This window comes from Aulonocara stuartgranti (genome assembly GCF_965226115.1).
Source record: "Aulonocara stuartgranti genome assembly, chromosome: 19".
NCBI classification, from domain to species: domain Eukaryota; kingdom Metazoa; phylum Chordata; class Actinopteri; order Cichliformes; family Cichlidae; genus Aulonocara; species Aulonocara stuartgranti.
The window spans coordinates 13,414,991-13,437,878 of record NC_138955.1 but is presented as its reverse complement, the minus strand read 5'-3'; the positions used below and the strand labels follow the sequence as shown (position 1 = coordinate 13,437,878).

The window sequence follows — 22,888 nt, the reverse complement described above, 5'->3', positions numbered from 1 at the left end:
CGGTAACAAGGTTGCAATAAGTGCTAATATTGGTGTTTTCTCAAAAACAGAAGCAAGTTGTGGAGTGTAATGCACTGTGGGAGTCAAGGACAAGTGTATTTATGTAAATAAAGGAAGGAAACTTTACCTTGTCTTATTTTGGAATTATGGGTAATATTGTCGCATTGGTTAGCGTGACACTCTAGTCAGAAGGAACACCACAAGCAGTGCATGATTACTGTTCTAGTAAAAGTGGTTTAACAATCGTAAAAAACAACAACAAAAAACATGTATAAACAAAATGAACCGTGGATTTGTAACTATTTTAGATGTTAGATATGACATGTGGCATTCAAGGAGTTTAAAAAATCGTAAATATTGGCAAATACAATAAACACTGGTAGTCATTAACGGAGTCAACGGCGATAGCAATAAAGTAAATAAGAAATATACTGAGATTTATTATTTTTGAATTCAGATATGGTTTTAATGTAATACGCAGTTTCCTTTTTAAACGTTGTGAAAAACTAGAGTAAATAAATTTGTGAGTTTGGTACTTTCCGAAGATTAACCGCATATCCCTTTTTCTGTGTTAATTATTTGTTATATTAAATAGGTTTGAATTTTAGTATTTTGTCTTTGGGGCAAATGTAATTCACACAACCAACATATTTTTTTATTATTATTGTTTGTATGGATTATTTTCAAGTTTTTTGGGTGACCCAGTTAGCGGCAGTGAAGCGTTCCATGTTCAGGACACAAGAAGAACAACTTCCGGGGCGGGTTTAATGTTGATTGACAGCCATCCAGCGCAATCCTTTTCCCGTTAGCTCGTAGTAGCGGAGCGAAAATGGCGTAGAGCGGAGGTGTTCAGGAGAACAGGACGACAGGACCTTCTTCTCTCCTCGTTTGTGGTAACCGGGGAAAGAAGAGGGTCCAGAACTTTATTTCTTCGCCGCTGCGGTTTCTCTTAGTAAGATAAATCAGACAGTCGTTCGTTTGGTCCTAAATGTGTCCTGGTAGCGGAAGAAACCCCCTCTCCTCCCCACGGCTTTTGTTTACCATTGTGTGCAACTGCAGCTCAGACCACAGAGGAAATATCTCTGCATCCTTTCGGTCTAACTCGCATCAAGGTCAGTGCTTCGGTCAGCTTTTACTTAAACCTCTGTCTTCACTTTTTGAAAACTGATGACAATTGCATGCCAGCGGACTTCTACGTTGTGTTATTTGAGTTATTTTAAGGAGTCGTCTGTACATTAACCGAAAGTCACACCATCGAAAATTGTTTGTCTGCATTAAATGACACTGTGTCCATTAAGCACCATAAGATTCTACTGTAATCTCTGTTTAAAGCTGAAATGATTCGTAATCGAATAAATTAACTTAAGGAGCAGAATCGATTGCAGCATTATATAATGCATTCATTATGCAGTACTGTGTAAAACTCTTGAGCCACCCTTCATTTCTATGAATTTTTTTTCCACGGAGTCAACCTAAATTATTATTATTTTTCAAAGTGGCTTCAGGCTTTCTCTCCCTCCTTGTTTCCCTTGTTTGATGTTTCTTTTGGGGGGGGGTTGACATTGGCTGCTTTTTCACTCATTTTCAATCCAGTCATGATATTTCATTTATTTGTTTAAGTGTTTAAGCCATTTAATAATCACCTCGTCATTGAAGCACAAAAAAGGCACTTAGCTCAAGGGATGACCTGTGTTCTTCTGTTTACACATAACAGACAGCTTAGAGAAAATAAAACAGATTTTTGGGACAGAACAAAACAAAGGCAGTGAACATCCAAAGAAGAGTTTTGAATTTACTTCAATATTGAATATTTACCATTTGCTGAGATAAAATATAAAGAAATCAAGAATGGCTTAAGATTTTTGTACATCACTGCATATCTAATTGTTCCAAATGCAATGAGAGAATGTGCTGAGTATAATTATGAATAATGGTCATATTTCTTCTATGAAGGTAACATGTGAATTGTTATTTTAGGAATAAACCGTCATTTAATGGAGTCATGAATCCTCTGCAAGTGATATTGCTTTGCAAATTTACCCCAGCAACACCAACATGTAACATCCGCCACCACCAAGACATTTGGAGGTAAACGGACACTATCAAGATGACCTCATTTGGGCTTCTGGGACACTGGTGCTCTCCTTCCTGCTGGGACATTAACCACTTCTCCTCCACAGCATCCCACGGATCATCAGTGAACACCATCTGTTGAAATTTTGGGCGGTCGGACTTGCATGATGCACACTGCTTATGCCTACATGTAGCCTAGTATTATTTTGTCTGCCTGAAAGTCCTTTAGAAATACGCGTGACATTCTCGTCAGGCTGCATGTAAACATAGTCTCTACTTCCCAAATAGTAAGAAAGGAAAAAATTACTTCACCACAGTTACAAAAAACAGTTTGATAAAGAACAAAGTAACTGCTCCCAATTTTCTGGGAAACATAGCAAAAGACACAAGATACTGTAGCAAAGATCAAGGCCTGTGATTTTCATTAGACTCATTGGGTGTGTTAATGTTTTGTTTTTTGCTCTACCTCATTGCCATGGGAAGTCCAACAGCATGGACGAGGAGAGTGGTGAATTAGCTAAAAGGCTGTCAAGTGCCACAGAAAGTTGTATAATGTTGGATGATTAGTTTTGTTTCTGGGGGTCAAAAAGTGAGGTTGTAAATGGGAGAAGACTGAGCAGCACACAAGCACACGATGCACACTTTCACTCATTTTGGGTAAAACAAAAACAAAAAACCACTGAACCACTCAAACTGTGGTCTCCTATGCATCTGTTTTGCATTGTATTGTGCTCTCCTTTGTCAGGTCGGCAGGTGTTTCTTTACAAATAGCACATAGAGATAAAATTGGGAAGTTTTCCTTTTAATGTTGAGTCCTTTACGTAGAAATCTGGCAACTTGTATTATTTCAGATTTGTCTCCTGAAGCATTCTGATTCAGTTTTCCTTCATCTGGTCTCTTTCAATTTAAATTTTCAATTTAACATGTTTTTATTTAGTTTTTTCCCATGTAAATTGCTGGGAGGTTTTTTCCCCCCTCCTGCATGTAGGGCGTGTATAATGGGACATTCAGGTTGAGATAGATTTTCAGTTTTGATTTCTTTTAAGGAATTGTGAGAAGATGCAATCAGATTTTCTTTATCAAACATGCTTTATCTCATCCAAAAACCTGGTCTCATTTTTCTTTTTCTTTATTTTTTTATTTTAACAGAAGTAAAATGCAGTCACTTGAGGAAGAAAATGACAGTTTCCCACTGAATTACCCAGGTAATTATCTCAGATTTCAGAGATTAGTGAAATTACTCCTAGAAGAAGCTTTACATTTAATTTAGAGATCCACCCAATGGAATCAAACAAAGTCCTGCTTGTTTATTTTAATCTAGTGTAGCTTTTTCTTTAGGTAGATAGCTCATCTTGGTCTGTCGGACATTATGGTGTTTCTTTAGGATCAGCCGAACAAAAAAATTCTTCGCAGCTCAGTTGATGTTCATGCATCTAAACTGCATTCAGGTATGTATTTGAAAGCATAAACAAGTGGCAAAGAGTAGGCTGGTCAGAGCTTCTCATGATAATGGTAACGTAATCTAATGAAATGCATAATTGTTCCTCAAGTGAATGCATGCTGCTTCTGTGCATTTTCTTTCTTTTGTTCACGTTTGTGATTTTTCAAAGGAAAAAAAATCACATTTTACCGGGATTTGTGCAATATTTTATCCTAACTGTCATGTTGTTGACCAAACTGTATATTGTATAAACAAGTGACAAGTTGTTTGAAAGCAACAAAATCACCAATGTCTTCCATTAAGATATGTATAGACTCATGTGCATTAGCTTATTTAGCGGGACTGTGGTGCCAACATTATAGTAGCCGTGCATGACCAGTAGTGATGCTTGCTTCATGAGGAATAGTGAAATCGATTTCTAGGCTAAGCTGGAGCGCCAAACTTTGGAAACTATTTCAGCGAAGTTAAAGGGTGGTAGACTTAGGTACATTTAAATACACTGCATAGAGACACAGCTTTACTCTAAACTCTACTGCAAAATCTCATTTTCATCACATGGCTAGTTTGTGCAATCGAAATACAACTAATGTAAGGCACAATCAGGGTAAGTTAAGTATTTAAACAAGTCATTTACTATAGCATATATGCTTAAAATAAGTAACTTCTTTTATTTATGCACTATAAAGCATTAAAAGAATTGGTTAATATGCAAAAGCCAAAAATCTCTCAAGTCTCACGTGTGATGGTGACGAAGAAATGTTCTATTGGGAATGAGATTAAATTTAATCCTAGATTTGGATCTGATTGGTAAGGATCTGAAATTGACTTTTAGTCCTAGAATAATGATCTCTCAATGACATCACATTGTACATATTACCTCATAGTTTTGGGATTCAGAGCGTTATATTTAATTCCATAAAATTGTATTTGATTAGAGTTTTAGAAGCAATAACCTACAATAATGCATGAGTTTAGTGCCCGGGTGAAAGTGTTTTAAAGGTTTCTGTAGCATCACATGGAAAGGGTTATATTCACCCGTTTTTATTTTATTTATTTTTTGCTCATGCAGTCGATTACACTTCTTTCATTGGGGAGTTATGGATTTATCACTGAAAGCTTAGGATATTTTCTGCAGAACAAAGTGTATTCTAGAACAGCTGTAGCGTCATGTTATTACATCAGTACACGAGAGATGCTTTAAACTTCAATCGTAGCATTTTTACATCCATTCAAAGCCCACTTCTTATTTAGAAATAAATATTGAAGTAATTCTGTAACTGTAAAGGCCTCACTGAGCGAACTTGACACTTGTTTGAAAAGCACTTTCTCTCTCTATGTACTGACTTGCACCGTCATCATCTCCACCCTGTCTTGGATACTTTGTTCTAACAACCCTGTAATGCTCTTTCTTGGAATTTGTAATCAAAAATTTATAAGCAAGTAGACATCTAGCAACATTAATATATGGGTTTGAAAAATATGCATGTCTTAGCAGAATAATGAATGATTTGTATTGCATGCAATAATCCAACTTTGTAATGTGAATGAGTGTAATTAGGAAACTGAAATGTTCATTTTGGATGTTCTGTCAGGACTTGTTTGACACAACGGCTTTACAGACTACCTGCTAGTTTGATACAGTAAAGAACAGAGTAGTTCTCCATTGTGTCAAATATGACCTGACAGTGTAGCCACAGTGCAGCTGAAAAACAAATCAACCTTTGTTCCCATTAAGGAAAAAAAAAAAAAAATATCAAGAGCTTAGGTAAGATTAACGACATCACTTTGTTGATCAACTTTTCCCACAGAGGACGTGGACTGTGTAGAAACTATGCACTCCAGAGGGAGGAAATGGGCATGCTTGTTATGTGTGAGCCTCTTGTCTGGTTTTGTATTAACTTTAAAAAGAAAAAAGAATCTGTATCAGAAGTTAAGCAATAAAACGCAGCATGGTGCCAATTAAATTTTTGGGTGTCGACTACAGTTTGAATGCCATATAACACAAACCAACAAACCAAAAGTTTGTTGTCCTTAATACCACTCTGAGGCTGGTTACACACCAGAAAATGATTACTGAAGGAAGATTTGAACCTAATTCTAGCTTGGTTTGAAGATTGTAAGCAGGAACAAAACCACCTTTGCTCTCACTGAACTGTTGATCCTAAAATCATGGGAACAATTAACTTTATTAACAAAATAGCATTTACAGCAAATACATGAGATATACACTCACTGGCCACTTTATTAGGTTCAACTGCTTTATAATAGAATTATCTAAGCAGTCGATCACATGGCAGCAATTCAAAGCATTGAGGGCTGTGTTTGTTGTTGAGATGATCTACTGACGTTTAAACCGAGCGTCAGAGCGGGGAGAAAAAGTAATTTACTGACACTGAATGTGACATGGTTGTTTGAATGAGTATGGCAGAAACTGCTGTCAACAATAATAATTTAGATTAGCAGTTATGCACCCATTCAGGCTATGCAAAAAAAAAAAACATGTCTTAAAACATAATATGTCCAGCCTTGAAGCAGATAGAGATGATCGCAGCAGGTGCCACTCCTCTCAGTAAGAGGGGATTGTCTTATTGTCATTATGCAAGCATAAGAAAATTAAGGCAAAGCTAAGAATGGGAAACTCAGGCTACAAAAACTGAACAACAGAAAGTTACGAGAACAAGAGGATGGTAGGGTCAGAATTTGGCATAAACAATATGCAAGTATGGATCGATCTCACTTTCATAATTAAAGGTTCAGACTGGTAGTGGTGGCCTGCACAGTCACCAGATCTCAATCCAATCCAATAATCCCTTTAGAATGTGGTGAAACAGGTCATCCACAACATGGATGTGCAGTAACTGTGTGATGCTATCATCTCTAAATGGACCAATATCCCTGAGAAATGTTTCAAACATCTTGTTGAATCTGTGCCATGAAGAATTAGAGTAGATCAGAAGGCAAAAACAGTACTGGCAAGATGTACTTAATAAAGTGGCCACTGAGTGTATGCTGTCCATTACAAACAAACTACAGTAAATCAAGATTACTTTGACATTTTAATTGAACTGAACTGAGCGTGACTGAACATTGACCATATATCTCAAACGTTGGCAAGAAGTCATTATCAGCAGCAGAGAAGGGATCTGAGAAGCTGTGTCAACAACTGTTGCTATCATCTGTAACAATTGTTAATATCTGCATTCTGCCACCCTCACAAATACCTTGTGAGGGTACCAGCAACAATGTTTTGAACCAAAGTAACAATACAGGTGGAATGACGTTTATATTTCACAACAATGCCCTGATTTAACCTACAACAATTAAGAAAATGAATAATAAAAAGTAATTTCACTTAGTAGCTGTCAACATAGACTGTATATAAAAGATGGATGTTGGCACAGTGAGGTCCAGTTCTGAAGCATTCTGGTCAGCAAGCAACACATCAGAAGGGAGGGGTGAATCTGACAGATTAACCAAGGACACTTCATGGTCACACAGTAGCAACTAGCCTATCATAAAGCATACCATTTTGTTTTGTATCCTTATAGCCTAAGCGGGGCCATAATTTACAAAATAAAACAATCATGCTGTATTCAGTAAGACATAAAAATAGTGACGGAGGCCATAAACTCAACAGGAAAGCGGCAGATCAAAGAAGCGGGAGGGTTTTTCCATCTTTACCTTAAGAATTGATTTTTTAATGAGGAGGCGCCCTCTGCTGGTTCTTCTAAAGAATGCAGGTCTGTGTCCGGTTTAAGTATTCACACTCTTGAATGCTGGAGCTGCATCCATTGTTTACATACAATCTGACATATTAGTGTTCACTGATCTTCCCTTTATTTTCCGATGGAACAAACACATTTCAGCTCTAATCCATTATTAGTGATATAATTTTCTTTACAAGCATATGGAGGCGCATAAATGCCACCATCACCAAAAACCATCTACAGTACGCAGCAGACTGAAGAACATATTTTCCCTAATCCCAGGTTGAGCTGGGTGTCCTGTGTACACTAGTTGACCATATTACTGGTAACACTTCTGTCTACCAGTCTGTTCTTAATGCGTGACATCTGTTCCAGCTGTGCTTCAAACTGTTGTCTCACCTGCAACGGAAAGCAAGTAACACATTTATTTGCTCAGCAGAGGCAATTATAATTTATTTCATTCCTAACTGGATTGCTTTATGCACTAATCTCTTCTATTGTGAAGTGAGTGTGTGCACTGATGAACCACAATAAAACCCAATGAAAAAAGTAAAATTGGTTCTCTTGCTCCGACATGATATTATTATTTCAGTGTCCCACCTCATTCATGCTTTGTCTGAGCGGCTTCTGATCAAATGTGAGTGTGGATGCCTTCACCAAGGAGCTGCTGTTGAGGATGTAACTGCAGAGAGAATTAAGCAAGTTCTTGAAGATCGAGGGATGCAAAAAATAACTTCAATGAAATGGTTTCCATTAAAGAATGAAAAATATAATTACCACACACACTTATTTATAAAGTGAATAGTTAAACCTACTCATCAAGTGTACAACATATACAGGGTTTGTTTCATCTCTGACCTGAGCTCACAATATGAAGTGAACAAAGAAAGCTCATAAGCCACATGTTTATTCTACCCTCCCCAGACAAACATGTACACAAGTAGTCAATATGGTCGTGTGGTTAGTAGAAACCGGAGGGCTTACCAGTTGATGTTTGCTTTGTAGAGGAGAAAGATGGACCGAATCAGAGCCAAACGTGAGGGTGCTGAGTGAATGACTTTCCCCAGAGCACAGCGGCAGCCACGGCATTTTAAAGAGCTGTAGATGCTGGGAGTGATCAAGACATTCATTATCAACCTGTCTATACTACTAAAGTCTAAGCTGTGCTCATGACAATGCTTTGTGGTACAAAACAAATTTCCTCTACAAGGTCAATAAACGCTGCAGCTTAACCCTACTCACCAATTAGTCATTTCCCCTTTATGTTCTGACTCCATCTTGTCACTAATGACTACATCGTTGGTTACTCCTAAAGAAAATTAGGTAGAAAGACATTAGGTAGAAATATCATATTGGCATAAAACTTTTGAAAATCATCAGTGGAGTTTAAGTATAGTACCCCTGAAAAAACAGACATTAAAAGAGCATTAGGGAGCAAATGTGGTTGTTTTTGTCACTCTGGCACGAACAGCACGTCCCAGTTGATCCCACAAGTGTTCAATGGTGTTGAGGACAGGACTACAGGCAGGCTATTCCATCCCCATCCATCCATCTTCATCCGCTTTGTCCGGGGCCGGGTCGCGGGGGCAGCAGCCTAAGCAAAGAGGCCCAGACCTCCCTCTCCCCAGCCACCTCCTCCAGCTTGTCCGGGGGAATACCAAGGCGTTCCCAGGCCAGCCGAGAGATATAATCTCTCCAGCGTGTCCTGGGTCTGCCCCGGGGCCTCCTCCCGGTGGGACATGCCTGGAACACCTCGCCCAGGGGGCATCCTTGTCAGATGCCCGAACCACCTCAGCTGGCTCCTTTCGATGTGGAGCAGCAGCTGCTCTACTCTGAGCCCCTCCCGGATGGCCGAACTTCTCACCCTATCTCTAAGGGAGAGGCCAGCCACCCTTCGGAGGAAGCTCATTTCTGCCGCTTGTATCCGCGATCTCGTTCTTTCGGTCACTACCCACAGCTCGTGGCCATAGGTGAGGGTAGGGACGTAGATCGACCGGTAAATTGAGAGCTTCGCTTTTATACTCAGCTCCCTCTTCACCACGACGGACCGGTGCAGCGTCCGCATTACTGCAGCTGCAGCCCCAATCCGTCTGTCGATCTCCGGCTCCCTTCTCCCATCACTCGCGAACAAGACCCCGAGATACTATTCCATCCCCTCCACTCCCAAACAGACAGCAGAAGAAACTACACTAGAGCAAGTGCGCTGGCCCAAGTAGTACCAAAGAAGTCAACATCGCCAAAGCTTAACGATTATCAAACAGCTGCCCTCACGGCATGTGACAAAGGTACTGTAGACACTAATCTTGGCCCAGCTGAGACCACAGGCGAAATCATCTCTTGACCCTCAGCAGTTTGCACTACATCCTGCAGGGAGCTTACTGCCATCTAGACAGTAATGGCTGCACAGTGAGGATTACCTTCTTTGATTTCGCAAGTGCATTTAACACAATTTCATCTGCTGCTACTGAGAGAGAATCTACAGGAAATGTCAGGAAACACATCCACTGACAGACAGGTCACAGCACATGAGACTGGGGAAGTACTCCGTGTGTTTGGTGATGTTCAGTTCAGGAGCTCTGCAGGGGACTCTGCAATCTCCATTGTTGTTCACCTTGCACACCTAAGACACTGAGGAGTTTAGCTCTGGGTTGTGGCACCTACAGAAATACTCTAATGAGTATGCAACGGTTTGATTTTAGAGGCAGGATGGAGAGTAGAGAGCACTAGTGGATGATTTTGTGTCATGGCCTGGGAGGATTCATCTGCTTCTGAATATGAATAAGACCAGAGGGAATGTGATCTAGTTCAGAAGGTTCCTTTTGAGGTGGTGGAGGAGTACAGGTACCTGGGTGTCCGCATCAACAATAGGCTGAACTCTGCTGGGGGAGAAGACTGAATAAAGGCTGACTCTGTAACTGGCTGTAAATTGGAAACTTTGAGGATATTGTGATGAAACTTATCCATCATTGATAATCCACCACTGTGCTGAATAGGCAGTCTCTCTAAAAGACTGATTCAGCTTTGCAGCTACAGGAAAGGCATCTATCACCAGGCATACTACCATATTGCTATTGAATAATGTATTTATCATCTCATTGATTATCTTACTCGAACATATTAGGTCATATGATGTAAACAGTCGCCATAAAAACAAGTCAAAATCCATCTACTATGAGTTTAGTTAGCACTGTAAACTGATACTGCATTTAACACAAGCCCAATGCCTCAGCGAACAAGCTTTTAGAAATGAAGTGTACTTACTTAAGCACATAAGCGAGTCCATGCTTTTCATCTCTCCACAGACGCCTGTGGAGTCCGCCAGGACGGCGTTGCACTGCTGACAGTGGAAAGTCATCTGCTGTCTGTGCACTGTTCCTGTGACCGGCAGCTTTAAGTCATCGGTGTGTTTAATTAAAAAGCTGTCGTTAAATTCCATGCTTCACGGTGCCTAGCCAGCAACTTGGCCTCCTCGCGAATTTGAACAACAGAGGAAAGCACGCCCTCAGCGTAACCACGCCCTTACAAAGAAATGTGCAAGATACCAAATAACACTTTTCTACAAGTTTAACAAAAAAATTGTGACTGATTAAATTTTAATATTTTAAATGTATAAAATGTCTAATAAAAAAATAAGATTTTAGAAAGAAAAAATAAGCATCGGGGATAAAAACAAAATCCCGAAAATGCACGGTTGTTCTGATTGGCTGAGAGGCATATCCGGTTAGAGTGAAGAGCCAATCAAATGTGTCGCGCTTCTGTGTTTTGAATCGGAGGGTAGTTTTAACCGACGCCGTTTGTGGTGAGGAGAAACACCGACGTGTGCGCGGATTTTTTTTCTTAAAAAAAGCGAAATAAACTGTCATACCGGCATGGATTTGGACTCTATGAAATATGCAGAATTGCGAAGTCTCGCTAAGGAGCTGGGACTCAAGGCGAACATGAAGGTAATGAAGCGGTACTTTTAAAAATTTGCTTCTAGCGGGGTTATGGTAGACTTACCTTGTATTCGCTAACGGTAGCTGGCTGTTCTCTAACGTCAACGTGTGTTGGGCAGACTACACTCAAATGCATTTTTTCCCGTTTTTTTTCGGCAACATTAGGCCGACAAACTTCTGAAGGCCATAAAGCAGCATTATCAAGAAGAAAAGAACAAAGAGGCGAAGGAGCAGGTAACTTACTGCTGTTTTGTAATGTATTGGCTTTGTTGTCAGCATCTCATGTGCACAGCGCTAATGCGTTTATGACTGTTCCAGGGGCAAGATATTAATGCTGAAGCTCAGGAGAAATCTGAGGTTGTCCTGGATTCAGCTTGCAAGGAAGAAGTTTCCAGCACTACTGGGTTTGTGAACACACGTCGAGGTAAAGGAAAGGGTAACAAGAGAAAAATCTCTGATACTGCGACACCGACTAAAAGCGATGCCAAGATGCCTCCAGTTGCTGCAAAGGTATTATACATTACACTGCATTCAACATAAATACATCTGAAGCACTCTATATCCCTGTGCATAGGGTTGCTTTGCAGCTGTTTAAGTTCTTTGCATTCTGGAGGTTTAAAACCTTTATGCTTATTTTTCTTTTTAAGGATGACACTGAAGCTGATGCACTTACTGCACCTTGCAATGTCAGGGGTGGTAAGAAGAGAAAGGTGTCCTCTACAAACGATAAAGAAAAAAATGAGCCTCCTAAAAAGATCCAGACTGCTGACCGTGAGGAGCAGCAGCTACAGCCTGCCATTAAGGATGAAGCACCAGTGACTGCTGAAACAGGTTAGCAATAGTTGATAAAAGCTGATACACACTTATGTTTTCTTCCTTGGACTTTACGATCATGTACTTTTGCACAAATTTTACCTTTAAAGGTCTGTGTCCAGAAAAGGCACCAAAAGGGGCAAAAGCTGGTAGAATTCCTCGTCTCCAGCAGAAGAGTAAGCCTTTGTTGAAGCCTGTTACCCCCAGTAAGTTTTGTTTGTTCCTCTTTCAATGATATGGTTCTTTTTGTGCTTGATTCAGCAAAAGCTTTTTTGGAGTCTCTGCTATGTACAGCAGAGCCTGTCCTACTTTATTTCAGAGAAATGTGTACATTTTCCTGTTTTCTATAGATGCACAACTATTTTGCTTGAGTAAATAAAACCTTAATCGATTAAAAAGAAACCCCCCCCCCCCCCCCCCCCAAAAAAAAAATGCATAAATAAATCTTTGAATATGTTATACATTTTATTTGTTTATCCAGATTTCAAAAAACTTCACGAGGCTCATTTCAACAAGATGGAGTCCATTGATTCCTATGTTCAGCGGAAGACGAAACAGATGGAGACGTACAGAAATTCAGTGAAGGAATTAAAGGTGCCAAATTATCTTGGCTTAGTTTTATTCAGGAAAAATTAAAGGTAACTTTTACTTGAACTTTGTCTTATTTTTATTTTTTTTTACCTGTAGAGTCTGTCAGACAAAACTAAACTGCTGCAAGTTGATGGCAAAGATCAAGTGGTAAGCACCACCATCTACTGGTCACCCACATTTGATGTATATATTGATTACTTCTGAAGCACACTAATGACACATGTATATAATCCCACAGAGGGCAAATCCAACTCGTGCTTCCATGTTCAGCCCTGCCCCAGTGAACAAGACACCAGGTGGCAAAAACCGCAGGCACACTGTGCTTTCAGCCACCAAAAAACCTCTTTCAAAGGAGGTCACCTCCTTCAGGCCGTCTGTTCTTTCTACTCGCAGGATCAATGTTCGGTGAGTCACCGTTTTATCCTCTGGCCTTTTGATACAACAAATCTAATGAATTTCTTTGGGATCTGTGTCTTTTAAATGGACAAAAGTACTGAGCCACAGTCTTTTAATCTTCTCATTAGTTATCAATCACTTTCGCACAGGTGTATAAAACTTATGACTTAGCGATGCAGTCTCTGTTTGCAAACACTTGTTAAATAATGGTTCATTCTAAAGGATAAACCTGAATTCAAGAGTGGATATTCCAAAATAAACTTTAAGTGGTATTGCAAAGTGGAAACATTCAAATTTAAGTTTTGTATTAAATCTAATGCTTTAACCTGTTAGCAGTCGGACGTACCGCCCACGGTACATTGGATGGTTTAGGGGACTAATTGGTTACGTACAAAAACTTATCAAAAAAGAAGCTAAACATGTTATATATATTTGGAAAGCTGAGATTCTCGTGATTCGAACGATGTAAAGCATTTCAAGATAGAATCAACATAGCAGGTACAATTAGTGTTTATGTCAGGCTGCCAACATCGAAAAAAAACAATAACAATAAGGTCTGTACTCACATATAAAGCACCTGTTAGTCCACTGGTTCATAATATTCCAACAAAAACGGTGTAGTTAGACTGCCAAGAGTCCAGGCAATCCAAATCAGTCCAATATTTAGTCTCTGAGACATTTATATGTTGATAAACATCCACTGAATGTAATAGTATTGTTTCAAAGTAGCCGGCGAATAATCCTATTTTCGGTGCTTCCTGAAGCATTAGCAGCTCTTGACATGTAAATATTCCGGGTATTTTGATCTCAAAATGGCCGCTGACCTCTGCACTTTCGATTGACACCTCATTTGAACCAATGGGTGCTTCACACAGGTGTGAACTATGGAACGCCAGGACTGCCATAATGAATTAATTAAATACACCATTAAATAATTAATTAAATGTGGCAATAATTAATTAAAATTGGAATTAATTAATTAAATAAATAGTTATGATATATGTAATTAATTAATTATTGACACATTTAATTAATTAATTATTGACATATTTAATTAATTATTTATGTATTTCACGTTTTAATTAATTATTGACACATTTAATTAATTATTGACACATTTAATTAATTATTGACACATTTAATTAATTATTTAATGATATATTTATTTATTTCATTTTGGCAGTCCTGACGCCTGGCTCTCATCATGAAATAATTTTATCTGTCAGCCTCACCCATCAAACTCAGGGGGCGGGGTTAACGCTGATCGAGTCAAAACCATTTCTTTGGCCTGGTGGCCATTGTTTCTAGCACACAACAACCGGCATGTGGAAGCTAACAGAACTGAGCTTTGAAAAACCCTGTTTGTGTGTTACCAAATACCGTTTTAATATTTTTTTAGCCGAGAATGTAGTGGTTTAATCTTCATGTGTCTGGTCGGTTTGTCAAGATACAGCCTCTTTGCAAAAGTGTTTCGATGATTTCGGAGATGTCTGCCCAGTCTCACGGCAAAGCGTGGGATAGACCCGCTCGCCTCGCAAGCAATCCCACCGACAAAGCGCAGGCCCCGGTACACAGCTGTAGTAACCCCCGCTGACTTCTTTTACTGAGGTTATATTTATCAGTGTTTTATTTCCTGATGTTCTTATGTGTCCTACGTGTTTCAGTCGCCAATTCTGAATTATAACTAACATTAAAAACATGTTTAAGGAGGAGAGAGAGCAAATAAATCTGTTTAACATCTGATCTTTGGGTTTTTGTTCAGTAATCAGCGTGACCTGTGTATAAACACATAAAAGAGATAACGTTGGTGTTTCCGTCATGTAGTAACTGCTGGCTTTAACTGTACAAAGGTTGTTCGACACTATGAAACACATACAGACTTCATGATGTTCGGCTAATATTTTTATTGTGAATATTAATCATGCTGACCTCGTTCTGTACACCACGCAGCGAGGTCAGCATATCCACGATATCCTCAGCTCCATGAGTTAACACAAAGTTTCCCAGCTGACTAACTGCCAACTATTCCAGAGACGTGAAAATATACAGCATAAAGAAAAGTGTAAGAGACTCAGCAGCAGATTAGAATAACAGTTTGTGGCGTGAATAAGACACGGCGGGACCACGGAGCAACGTTCAGAGTCATCTTTATTTACATCTCACCACACCACAACACCCCCAAACCCCTCAGTCCCCGTGTTTTTAACTAGGCGGGCGTGATTAAGGATGCCGTGCAGGTGCGTCCGCCCTCCCTGCACGGCACCGCAGACCACGCCCCACCACATACCCCCATCGCCCGATTGAGGCCGGGGAGCCATCCGGCCGAACCTACTCCCCCACCGCCAGTGGGAGAGGGAATCAGCCCGGACAGCTGGCACCCCCAGGCCCCGGCCAAGCGACGGGGAGGTGCGAGTTCAGGCGGCCGCCCGCGAATCCAGCGGCGCAGGCAAAGCTGGTTCGGAAGTCGGACACGTGACAGGTGCACCCGGCGCGGCCGGCACAAGCGTGAGCCCCAGCTCACAGGTGGCTGGGCAGAGGTGTGGCGTGTACAGGCCTCTGGTGGTGGTGAGGCCGGTCTGGCGAGCACGGCGATCTCAAGCGTGGCGCCCGCCTCGCTCGCCAGTTCCACTCGAGCAAGCTCCCCTGGCACTGGGACCTCCAGCTCCTTGCGCGGCCCCTCCGTCACCGCTGTCGCTCCCTGCTGGAGCAGCCCATAGCGCGACTCCTCCGTCACTACTGCTCCCTCCGCCGCCACTCCCGGCTCGAGCAGCCCCTCGTGCAGCTCCTCTTTCTCCAACCGGCGCAGACCCTCGCGCACCTCGTCTGCCGCCTCCGGTTGGAGCGGCTCATCCACCACTCCCGGCAGGAGCAGCCCTTCACCTGGCTGTTCCCCCTCCTCCGGCAGGCGCAGATCCCCGCGCGCCTCGTCTGCCACCTCCGGCTGCTGAGGTGCCTCACGCGGCTCCTCCACCGCTTCACTGTCCTCGGGACACACCTGTGGGGGTGGCGCCCAGGCCCAGAGCAGCGCCGCCAGCTCCCCAATCCTTTCCAGGTGCCGCTCGGACTGGTCCTGCAGCTCTTCCTGCTGGCGACGCACCTCCGCCGCCTGCTCCCGCTGGGCGGCCGCCATTTCGGCCACCCTCTGGGCCAGCTCCTCCATTCCCTGGCTCCGATATGGACCCGCCGTGCTGCCTCCTGGGTTTCGGCACCAATGTGGCGTGAATAAGACACGGCGGGACCACGGAGCAACGTTCAGAGTCATCTTTATTTACATCTCACCACACCACAACACCCCCAAACCCCTCAGTCCCCGTGTTTTTAACTAGGCGGGCGTGATTAAGGATGCCGTGCAGGTGCGTCCGCCCTCCCTGCACGGCACCGCAGACCACGCCCCACCACACAGTTATACATTTAATAAATCACCAAATGAATCCAAGAAACGAGCAAACCTGTTCCGACAATTTGAATTTGTATTCCCTCAGCTGCAGACTCGCTGCTGTTTAAATGTTTGAAAAGGAAGATTAGATATAAACAAACGTCAAACATAGACTCAGTCTGCCTTCACATTTGATATGAGGCCAGCACGTATAGTGGCCTCAGCAGGCTATTACTGAAATACACATGCTATATCATAAACTATGATATAAACAGGGAGGTCCTATTAACATGTTTAGTTTTAAAGGACACCTTCCTGCCTTTAGTCTCATTCATGAGCAGTATTCGTTTTCTTCTAACATCCAGAAGTCTGCACCATGTGTTTCATAGTTTGTAACAAGCCTTTGACAGGTAAACATAACATGACCGAAAAAGCAAAAAAAAAAAAAAAAAGAGAGAGAGAGAGTGTTGACATAAGAAGAGAAAATTCTCTCAATTATGGAGACAGGCAAATGGTTCATTTATGTTTGATGTGTGTTTATTCCTCCCTAAATATCGTCGGTGAAGTTTGCCATGCACGTCAGATTTTCCTGCGCATTTTTATACCTCTGCCAACAGAGAGAGAAAAAAAAATCACATTCTAACAGACAGCTGGTGCTTAGAATACAGTTGAATAACTATTAAAAAACAGATGATATTTAGATGATAGTTCAGTCTAACACATGTGCCAGTGGTTCATTAAACGTCTGTGAAACTATGCAGTTATGAAACGTAACTTTAACCTCAGCCAAACCGATTTGCTCAGTTGTAAATAAAACAGCGAAGTAAACGTGACCCGACAGACAGAACCTGAGTGAATGAAGTCCAGCGTTTAACCACTGAGAGCTAAAACTCAGCTGAGGTTTGAAAGCTGTGTGCTGGTGATTGGACATCAGCCGCTGATGAAGCTGTTCGCCTATAAAGTGCTCTGTAAGGAAACAAGCTCCAGCAGCTCTGCGCTCGGGGAAAATACTATATTTACTTATCTTGTGCAGTTAAACTGTGACTATCACCAGGTAACTAGGCGTGTTTCTTGAATTAGCAGCAGGTGTTAAACAGCTGACAGATGCATGCAGGTAAACTGAGGGTCTGCTGAGCTGATCGCTGGTTTCGTGAGAAAAATGTCAGCTCGTTCTTTATGTTACAGAAGCACAGAGACACAAGACCAGGCGGAAAGAGACGATCGTTCGGTGAAAATGAGAATCTGCGAATGCAACATGTGGAACACGGAGAGTGGAATATGTAAACAAACCGGTTAATGTACCCCCTCGGTGCACTCTGCATGCTAACTGTTAGCAGAGCTAGTGAAATCTCTGAAAACATCTGAGCACTTTTGCAAACATGTTCTATGTTGACAACCTGACCAGACATACGGCGCGACATTCGCGGCTAAAACACTGTTAAAAGTGTAGCTGGTGACAGAAAAACGGCCTGTGATTTGATCTGCATTCTGGGATACCTGGCTGCCCCAAGTCTACACAAGCAATCGATTATCTAGGATCGACCTGTTTTGACTTACTTTGCACGGCAACCAATCAAATGTTAGAGAAGCTGCATGGGCAGCGTTAACCCCGCCCCCTGAGTTTGATGGGTGAGGCTGACAGATAAAATTATTTCATGACGAGAGCCAGGCGTCAGGACTGCCAAAATGAAATAAATAAATATATCATTAAATAATTAATTAAATGTGTCAATAATTAATTAAATGTGTCAATAATTAATTAAATGTGTCAATAATTAATTAAAATGTGAAATACATAAATAATTAATTAAATGTGTCAATAATTAATTAATTAAATGTGTCAATAATTAATTAAAATGTGAAATACATAAATAATTAATTAAATGTGTCAATAATTAATTAATTACATGTGTCATAACTATTTATTTAATTAATTAATTCCAATTTTAATTAATTATTGCCACATTTAATTAATTATTTAATGGTGTATTTAATTAATTCATTATGGCAGTCCTGGCGTTCCATAGTGAACAAGCAGCGATAGCCAAACACAGCTGGTGGTCAGCGGTCTGGCCAGCCCCCCTTTGATGGGCAGTAACTTCTTCCAATTGTGGCAGAGTGTCAAAATGATTGGCGTATCAGATAGCCAATGATCTTTAAAGAAGATTGATATGCAGCTTAAGGGGGAGGACACTTGTTTTTCCCCTTTTATTTGCATGCGCAAAAGGTTTTTGTCACTCGTGCGCTTTTGCGTAAACTTTCATAGCGACGACAGCGTCTGTGTTCATACAGCATTTTGAGAGAACTTGCGACCAAAGGAGCTTTGTAAGTACAAAATGGCAAAGAGGAAAACTTACTTCTCACTGGAAGAAGTCCTCGAACAATGCACTCGGCGTGACAGTGATCAGTCGGAGGAAGATATTTCCGAAGAAGACAGTGATGTTTCCTTTGTTGACTCGGTAGCAGAGGATATTTTTTTGGATGGAGGAGACGCTACTCTCGACATGTAAGTGTTTATTATATCATACAATGATATTACTGTTTGTATGTGTGCCTTTGTGTGTGTGTGCGCCTTTGTGTGTGTGCGCGCCTGCTCCTCTGTGTGTTTGATGCGTTTTTACTAACTCCTGCTGTGTTTATATTGTTTGTTTGTGTGTGTGCATCTTTGTGTTTTGATTGTGTTCTTACTAACTCACGTCGTGTGTCTTTATATAATGTATGTATGTGTGTGTATGTGTATATATATATATATATATATATATATATATATATATATATATATTTTTTTTTTTTTGTGTGTGTTTTGAGGTGTTCCTGCTAACTTATATCGTTGTTGTTTTTTTTGTATATCACAGACAATCATCAGAATCAGATGAACTATGGGAGCCAGCCAGTAAAAAGACAAGTACAGAGGAACACGATGACAGCATTTCGTCAGAAGAGGAGCCACATCCTTCCACTTTCCAAAGAGTTTCTGGAAGCAGAAGGCCAAGAGGGAGGGGAAGAGGAAGAGGGAGAACTGGCAGCAGTCAAGCTGAGATGCCAGCCAGTACATCTGAAGAGGGATGGAATGATACAGATGCTCCAGACATAATACCACCACAGCCCACCTTCAGGCCCATCAAATCACCAGGACCTCAGATCATACCTACAGCTTCATACACACTTTTACAGCTTTTTCAACTTTATTTCACAAACTCCATGTTGCTGACAATAATTAAAAACACAAATGACTTTGGATCAACATGCCACAAGCCCTCTAACCCATGGATTGACTTGACTTTACAGGACATGTATGCTTTTATGGCCATGGTGATTTATATGGGTCTGGTCAAACTCCCTGCAATCACTGATTACTGGCGAGGTAGTAAACTGTACAGCCTTCCATTCCCTAAAAAAATAATGTCTGGTAAGAAGTTTCAAAGGATCTGCCGCTCCCTTCACCTAAGCAGTTTGGAGGACAATGCTGCTAATGAGCAGAGAAGAGGTACGGCAGATTTTGACCGTCTCTGCAAAATAAAACCATTATACACGGAGATGAGGGAGGTCTGTAAAATAAACTATAACCCTGGCCAAGAAATTTCCATTGACGAGCGAATGGTTGCCTCCAAAGCACGTATTGGAATAAAGCAATACATGAAAAATAAGCCTGTTCGCTGGGGATACAAACTTTTTGTTTTGGCAGATTCGAGCAACGGATATACATGGGACTTTTTCGTGTATGAAGGGAAGCTGCAGGGAAACAGTGGCAAGGGACTAGGTTATGAATCCGTGATGGAGCTTATCGATACACGGTTGCTTGGCACAGGATACAAACTTTTTGTAGATAATTTTTATAGTAGTCCCTCCCTTTTCTGTGACCTCCTTCAGAAGAGGATCTGGGCATGTGGAACAATACGAACAAATACAATTGGATTTCCAAAAACCAAAAAAAATTGCCTGGACTCTAAATCTCCCCGTGGCAGCATAAGATGGATCCGAAAGGACTCCCTTCTCTTCGTTCAGTGGCGAGACACAAGGGATGTGTTCCTGTGCTCAACCCTCCACACAGCCCATGCTGGGGACACTGTTCAAAGGAGAGTTAGAGATGCAGATGGACACTGGGTGCTGAAAGACATCTCTGTTCCACCAGCAGTGAAGGAGTATAATCGGTATGTATTTTATATTCAACAATCTATATAACTATTATGTTATTTATTTTGTTTTTTGGAAATCCAATTTTGTTTGTTCTTGTTATTCAATTCTGTTTGTTCTTGTTTTTTCTGTCAATGCAGGTGCATGGGTGGGGTGGACCACTCCGATGCCTTGATAAACTACTATAAAGTCATCCACAAGACTCAGAGGTGGTATAAGACATTTTTTTATCATTTTCTGGACATTGCTGTTGTGAATGCCTTCCTGCTTCACAAGAGCATCACAAAGGGTAAAGGAGAGGTACCCATGCACCAAAAGGCTTTTCGGGAGACACTTATTGAGGAGCTGGCAGCAGCAGCTGGCAGCCTTGCTCCATCGCCCGCACCATCACCCTCTCCAAACAGAGCACATCACAAGCCTGTGCATATCAGTGGACACAGCACCACAGGTCGTCTGAGGTGCAGACACTGCCAGGCAAAGACACCAGTAAAGTGCTCCTCCTGTGATGTGCCTTTGTGCTTTTTGCCAAGTCGAGATTGTTATAAAGACTGGCATGATGCCAATGATCTCTAAAAAATATAATTGTAAAAATACATTTGTGTGAAAAACTATATATATATTTATACACCCACAGATGCATATACATAATGTGTATATATAGTGAGTTTTAATGCCATAATACTTTTTTTTCCCTTTACATTTGTTTCGAAATTGAAAAAAAACCACTGTATAATGTTTATGCTCCTGTAATTTTGTAAAGTATTGACAATAAATCTGGATGTAAGAATAGCTCTGAGTGTAAGAATAGCTCTGAGTGTAACCTTTAATTAGAGACCAAAATTAGGACTGTACATAAAAGCATTCAAGAATTACAGCCTTTTATGTGTTGATTGTTACAAAGGGCCATTTGGAGTCTCCAAGTGGCCTTTTTTGGGTAGCGCCTATACATAGACCTAAATAAACTTGCATAGAACACTCATTTTCTAAGATATTGTTATCAAATTTGAATTGTGGCTTGGTAAGGCTTCATGCTTTGATCCTGTTGTGTTTTCCAGCTAATACCTCACAAGGTAGGCATCTGCATGCATTCCTTACAAAAAAAAACTTGGGCGGATTTTTTTTTCTCTCTTTTTTAGTGTGTTCAAAGTTCTATTACTCAATAGCAGTATGACATAAAGTGATTCTGACACCTCAGGAACAAACTACAGATTGTCTCCTTTCAAAAGAGACCAAAACCATGCATATACTCCAAATGGTTCAAGAGCAGCATGCAATTTATTTTGGATATGCCTTTTTCACAAATTTTAGGCAAAATTTGTAGGACTGCTAAGGGGTTTTAATGAGAACTGTCTACATACAGGTTCTCAGAAGCTACTCATGACAATGAATATAAAAGGTCACTGGTGAAGACACCTGCACGCATGTCACCCTGCGTGGCTTCCAGCACCCCGCAGAAACCGACTGCCAATGGATTAAAGCCCAGCAGTGTCAAAACTGCATCGTTCTCTGCAACAAAAACTCCAGGTACTTTGGCCTTTCAACCCTTGGAATGATATATTTGAAGTATGTTTCTAAAAAGTAGATGATTATGTTTTGGTTTTTTTTTTTGTTTTTTTTCCCCCCCCTCTGAAAGGACCATTTGTTTTCACTGGCAACACAAGCACTTCAACAACGCCTGGCACAAACAAGAAACCCAGCTTTGATCTGAAGGCGAGTCTGTCACGTCCCCTCACCTACAAGCCTCATAAAGGTATAAAAATGTTCTCATTTTCCCTGTTCGTGTGAAACACCATTTGATTGGACAAGATGTAGCATTGAGTTATTTATTTTATACATAGGTAAACTGAAGCCATTTGAAGATGTCAAAGAAAACACGGCCATGAACAAGTCTGTCTCAAATCCGCACCAGGAAGCTTACAAACAGCACAAAGTCCAGTCAAGGTAGGTTTTTAATTGATGCTGAAAATTCTCCCATTGCAGTTGGCTCATGCCACATCTCTGAATATCTTTATTCTTATTTTAGGCAGGGCAGGAGAGCAAAGCAGATACAAGATCGGAAGCAGAAGAAAGAAAGTATGCTTGGGGCAAGAAGAGGCCTTGTCATGGCATAAAATATTGTGCCTGCTTGGGGCCGTTTGTAAACCCTGTTGAAGTGTAAATATTTCATTGTCTGCAGCTTCAGTTTCAGCATTTTGTAGCCCCTATAGAAAAGTAGTAGAAGCTTACATATACTGTCCAGCGTCTTTGAGGTTCAAATCCTGCATTTCTTTTAAATACTTTTAGCTCAAACGCTAATACCTTTTTTAAAAGGATATTTTGATGTGATATAAGTCTGTCCTGTTTTGCTGCATTTTGAAACTACTAATTAAAAATTTCATTTGCTTTATTACTTTGCTAGAATTGAGGCACTCATAAGACCCAA

General features: G+C 40.9%; 2 protein-coding genes and 1 long non-coding RNA gene across 5 annotated transcripts; 2 read left to right on the top strand and 1 right to left on the bottom strand.

Annotated features, from left to right (window-relative positions):
* The first annotated feature begins 794 nt into the window (after positions 1–794).
* On the top strand, positions 795–5,478 carry LOC309694923. The gene is made up of 2 exons (XR_014272989.1): positions 795–1,112; positions 1,978–5,478. It is a non-coding gene; the product is annotated as an uncharacterized lncRNA (long non-coding RNA).
* A 203-nt stretch (positions 5,479–5,681) lies between these two features.
* Positions 5,682–10,844, bottom strand: oip5 (opa interacting protein 5). The gene is made up of 5 exons (XM_082515182.1): positions 10,483–10,844; positions 8,464–8,530; positions 8,206–8,328; positions 7,822–7,903; positions 5,682–7,620 (listed from the first exon to the last, which is right to left on the bottom strand). Exons 1-5 carry the CDS (start codon positions 10,655–10,657, stop codon positions 7,528–7,530), a joined length of 540 nt encoding a protein of 179 aa, XP_082371308.1. The 5' UTR covers positions 10,658–10,844; the 3' UTR covers positions 5,682–7,527.
* A 147-nt stretch (positions 10,845–10,991) lies between these two features.
* Positions 10,992–22,866, top strand: nusap1 (nucleolar and spindle associated protein 1). Of its 3 annotated transcripts, XM_082515177.1 has the most exons (12): positions 10,997–11,165; positions 11,322–11,390; positions 11,475–11,666; positions 11,804–11,987; positions 12,080–12,175; positions 12,451–12,563; positions 12,657–12,707; positions 12,799–12,965; positions 21,827–21,990; positions 22,100–22,216; positions 22,305–22,407; positions 22,490–22,866. In XM_082515177.1, exons 1-12 carry the CDS (start codon positions 11,091–11,093, stop codon positions 22,575–22,577), a joined length of 1,419 nt encoding a protein of 472 aa, XP_082371303.1. In that variant the 5' UTR covers positions 10,997–11,090; the 3' UTR covers positions 22,578–22,866. The 3 variants fall into 3 exon arrangements, with proteins under 3 accessions (XP_082371301.1, XP_082371303.1, XP_082371302.1); XM_082515175.1 differs by lacking the exons at positions 21,827–21,990; positions 22,100–22,216; positions 22,305–22,407; positions 22,490–22,866 and adding exons at positions 19,188–20,483; positions 20,607–21,443 and having other exon boundaries at positions 10,992–11,165; XM_082515176.1 differs by lacking the exons at positions 10,997–11,165; positions 11,322–11,390; positions 11,475–11,666; ... (7 more) ...; positions 22,305–22,407; positions 22,490–22,866 and adding exons at positions 18,335–18,838; positions 19,188–20,483; positions 20,607–21,443.
* The last annotated feature ends 22 nt before the right edge of the window (positions 22,867–22,888 follow it).

What these genes read in the sequence shown, in the direction of transcription:
- oip5 (XM_082515182.1), bottom strand. Translation starts at nt 10,657, where the DNA reads ATGGAATTTAACGACAGCTTTTTAATTAAACACACCGATGACTTAAAG. An exon ending in AAAGGGGAAATGACTAATTG is followed by an intron (nt 8,329 to 8,463) that starts GTGAGTAGGGTT and finishes GATCACTCCCAG; the next exon opens with CATCTACAGCTCTTTAAAAT. An exon ending in TCAGACAAAGCATGAATGAG is followed by an intron (nt 7,621 to 7,821) that starts GTGGGACACTGA and finishes TTTCCGTTGCAG; the next exon opens with GTGAGACAACAGTTTGAAGC.
- nusap1 (XM_082515175.1), top strand. Translation starts at nt 11,091, where the DNA reads ATGGATTTGGACTCTATGAAATATGCAGAATTGCGAAGTCTCGCTAAG. An exon ending in ACAAAGAGGCGAAGGAGCAG is followed by an intron (nt 11,391 to 11,474) that starts GTAACTTACTGC and finishes TGACTGTTCCAG; the next exon opens with GGGCAAGATATTAATGCTGA. An exon ending in ACTCGCAGGATCAATGTTCG is followed by an intron (nt 12,966 to 19,187) that starts GTGAGTCACCGT and finishes TGTATATCACAG; the next exon opens with ACAATCATCAGAATCAGATG.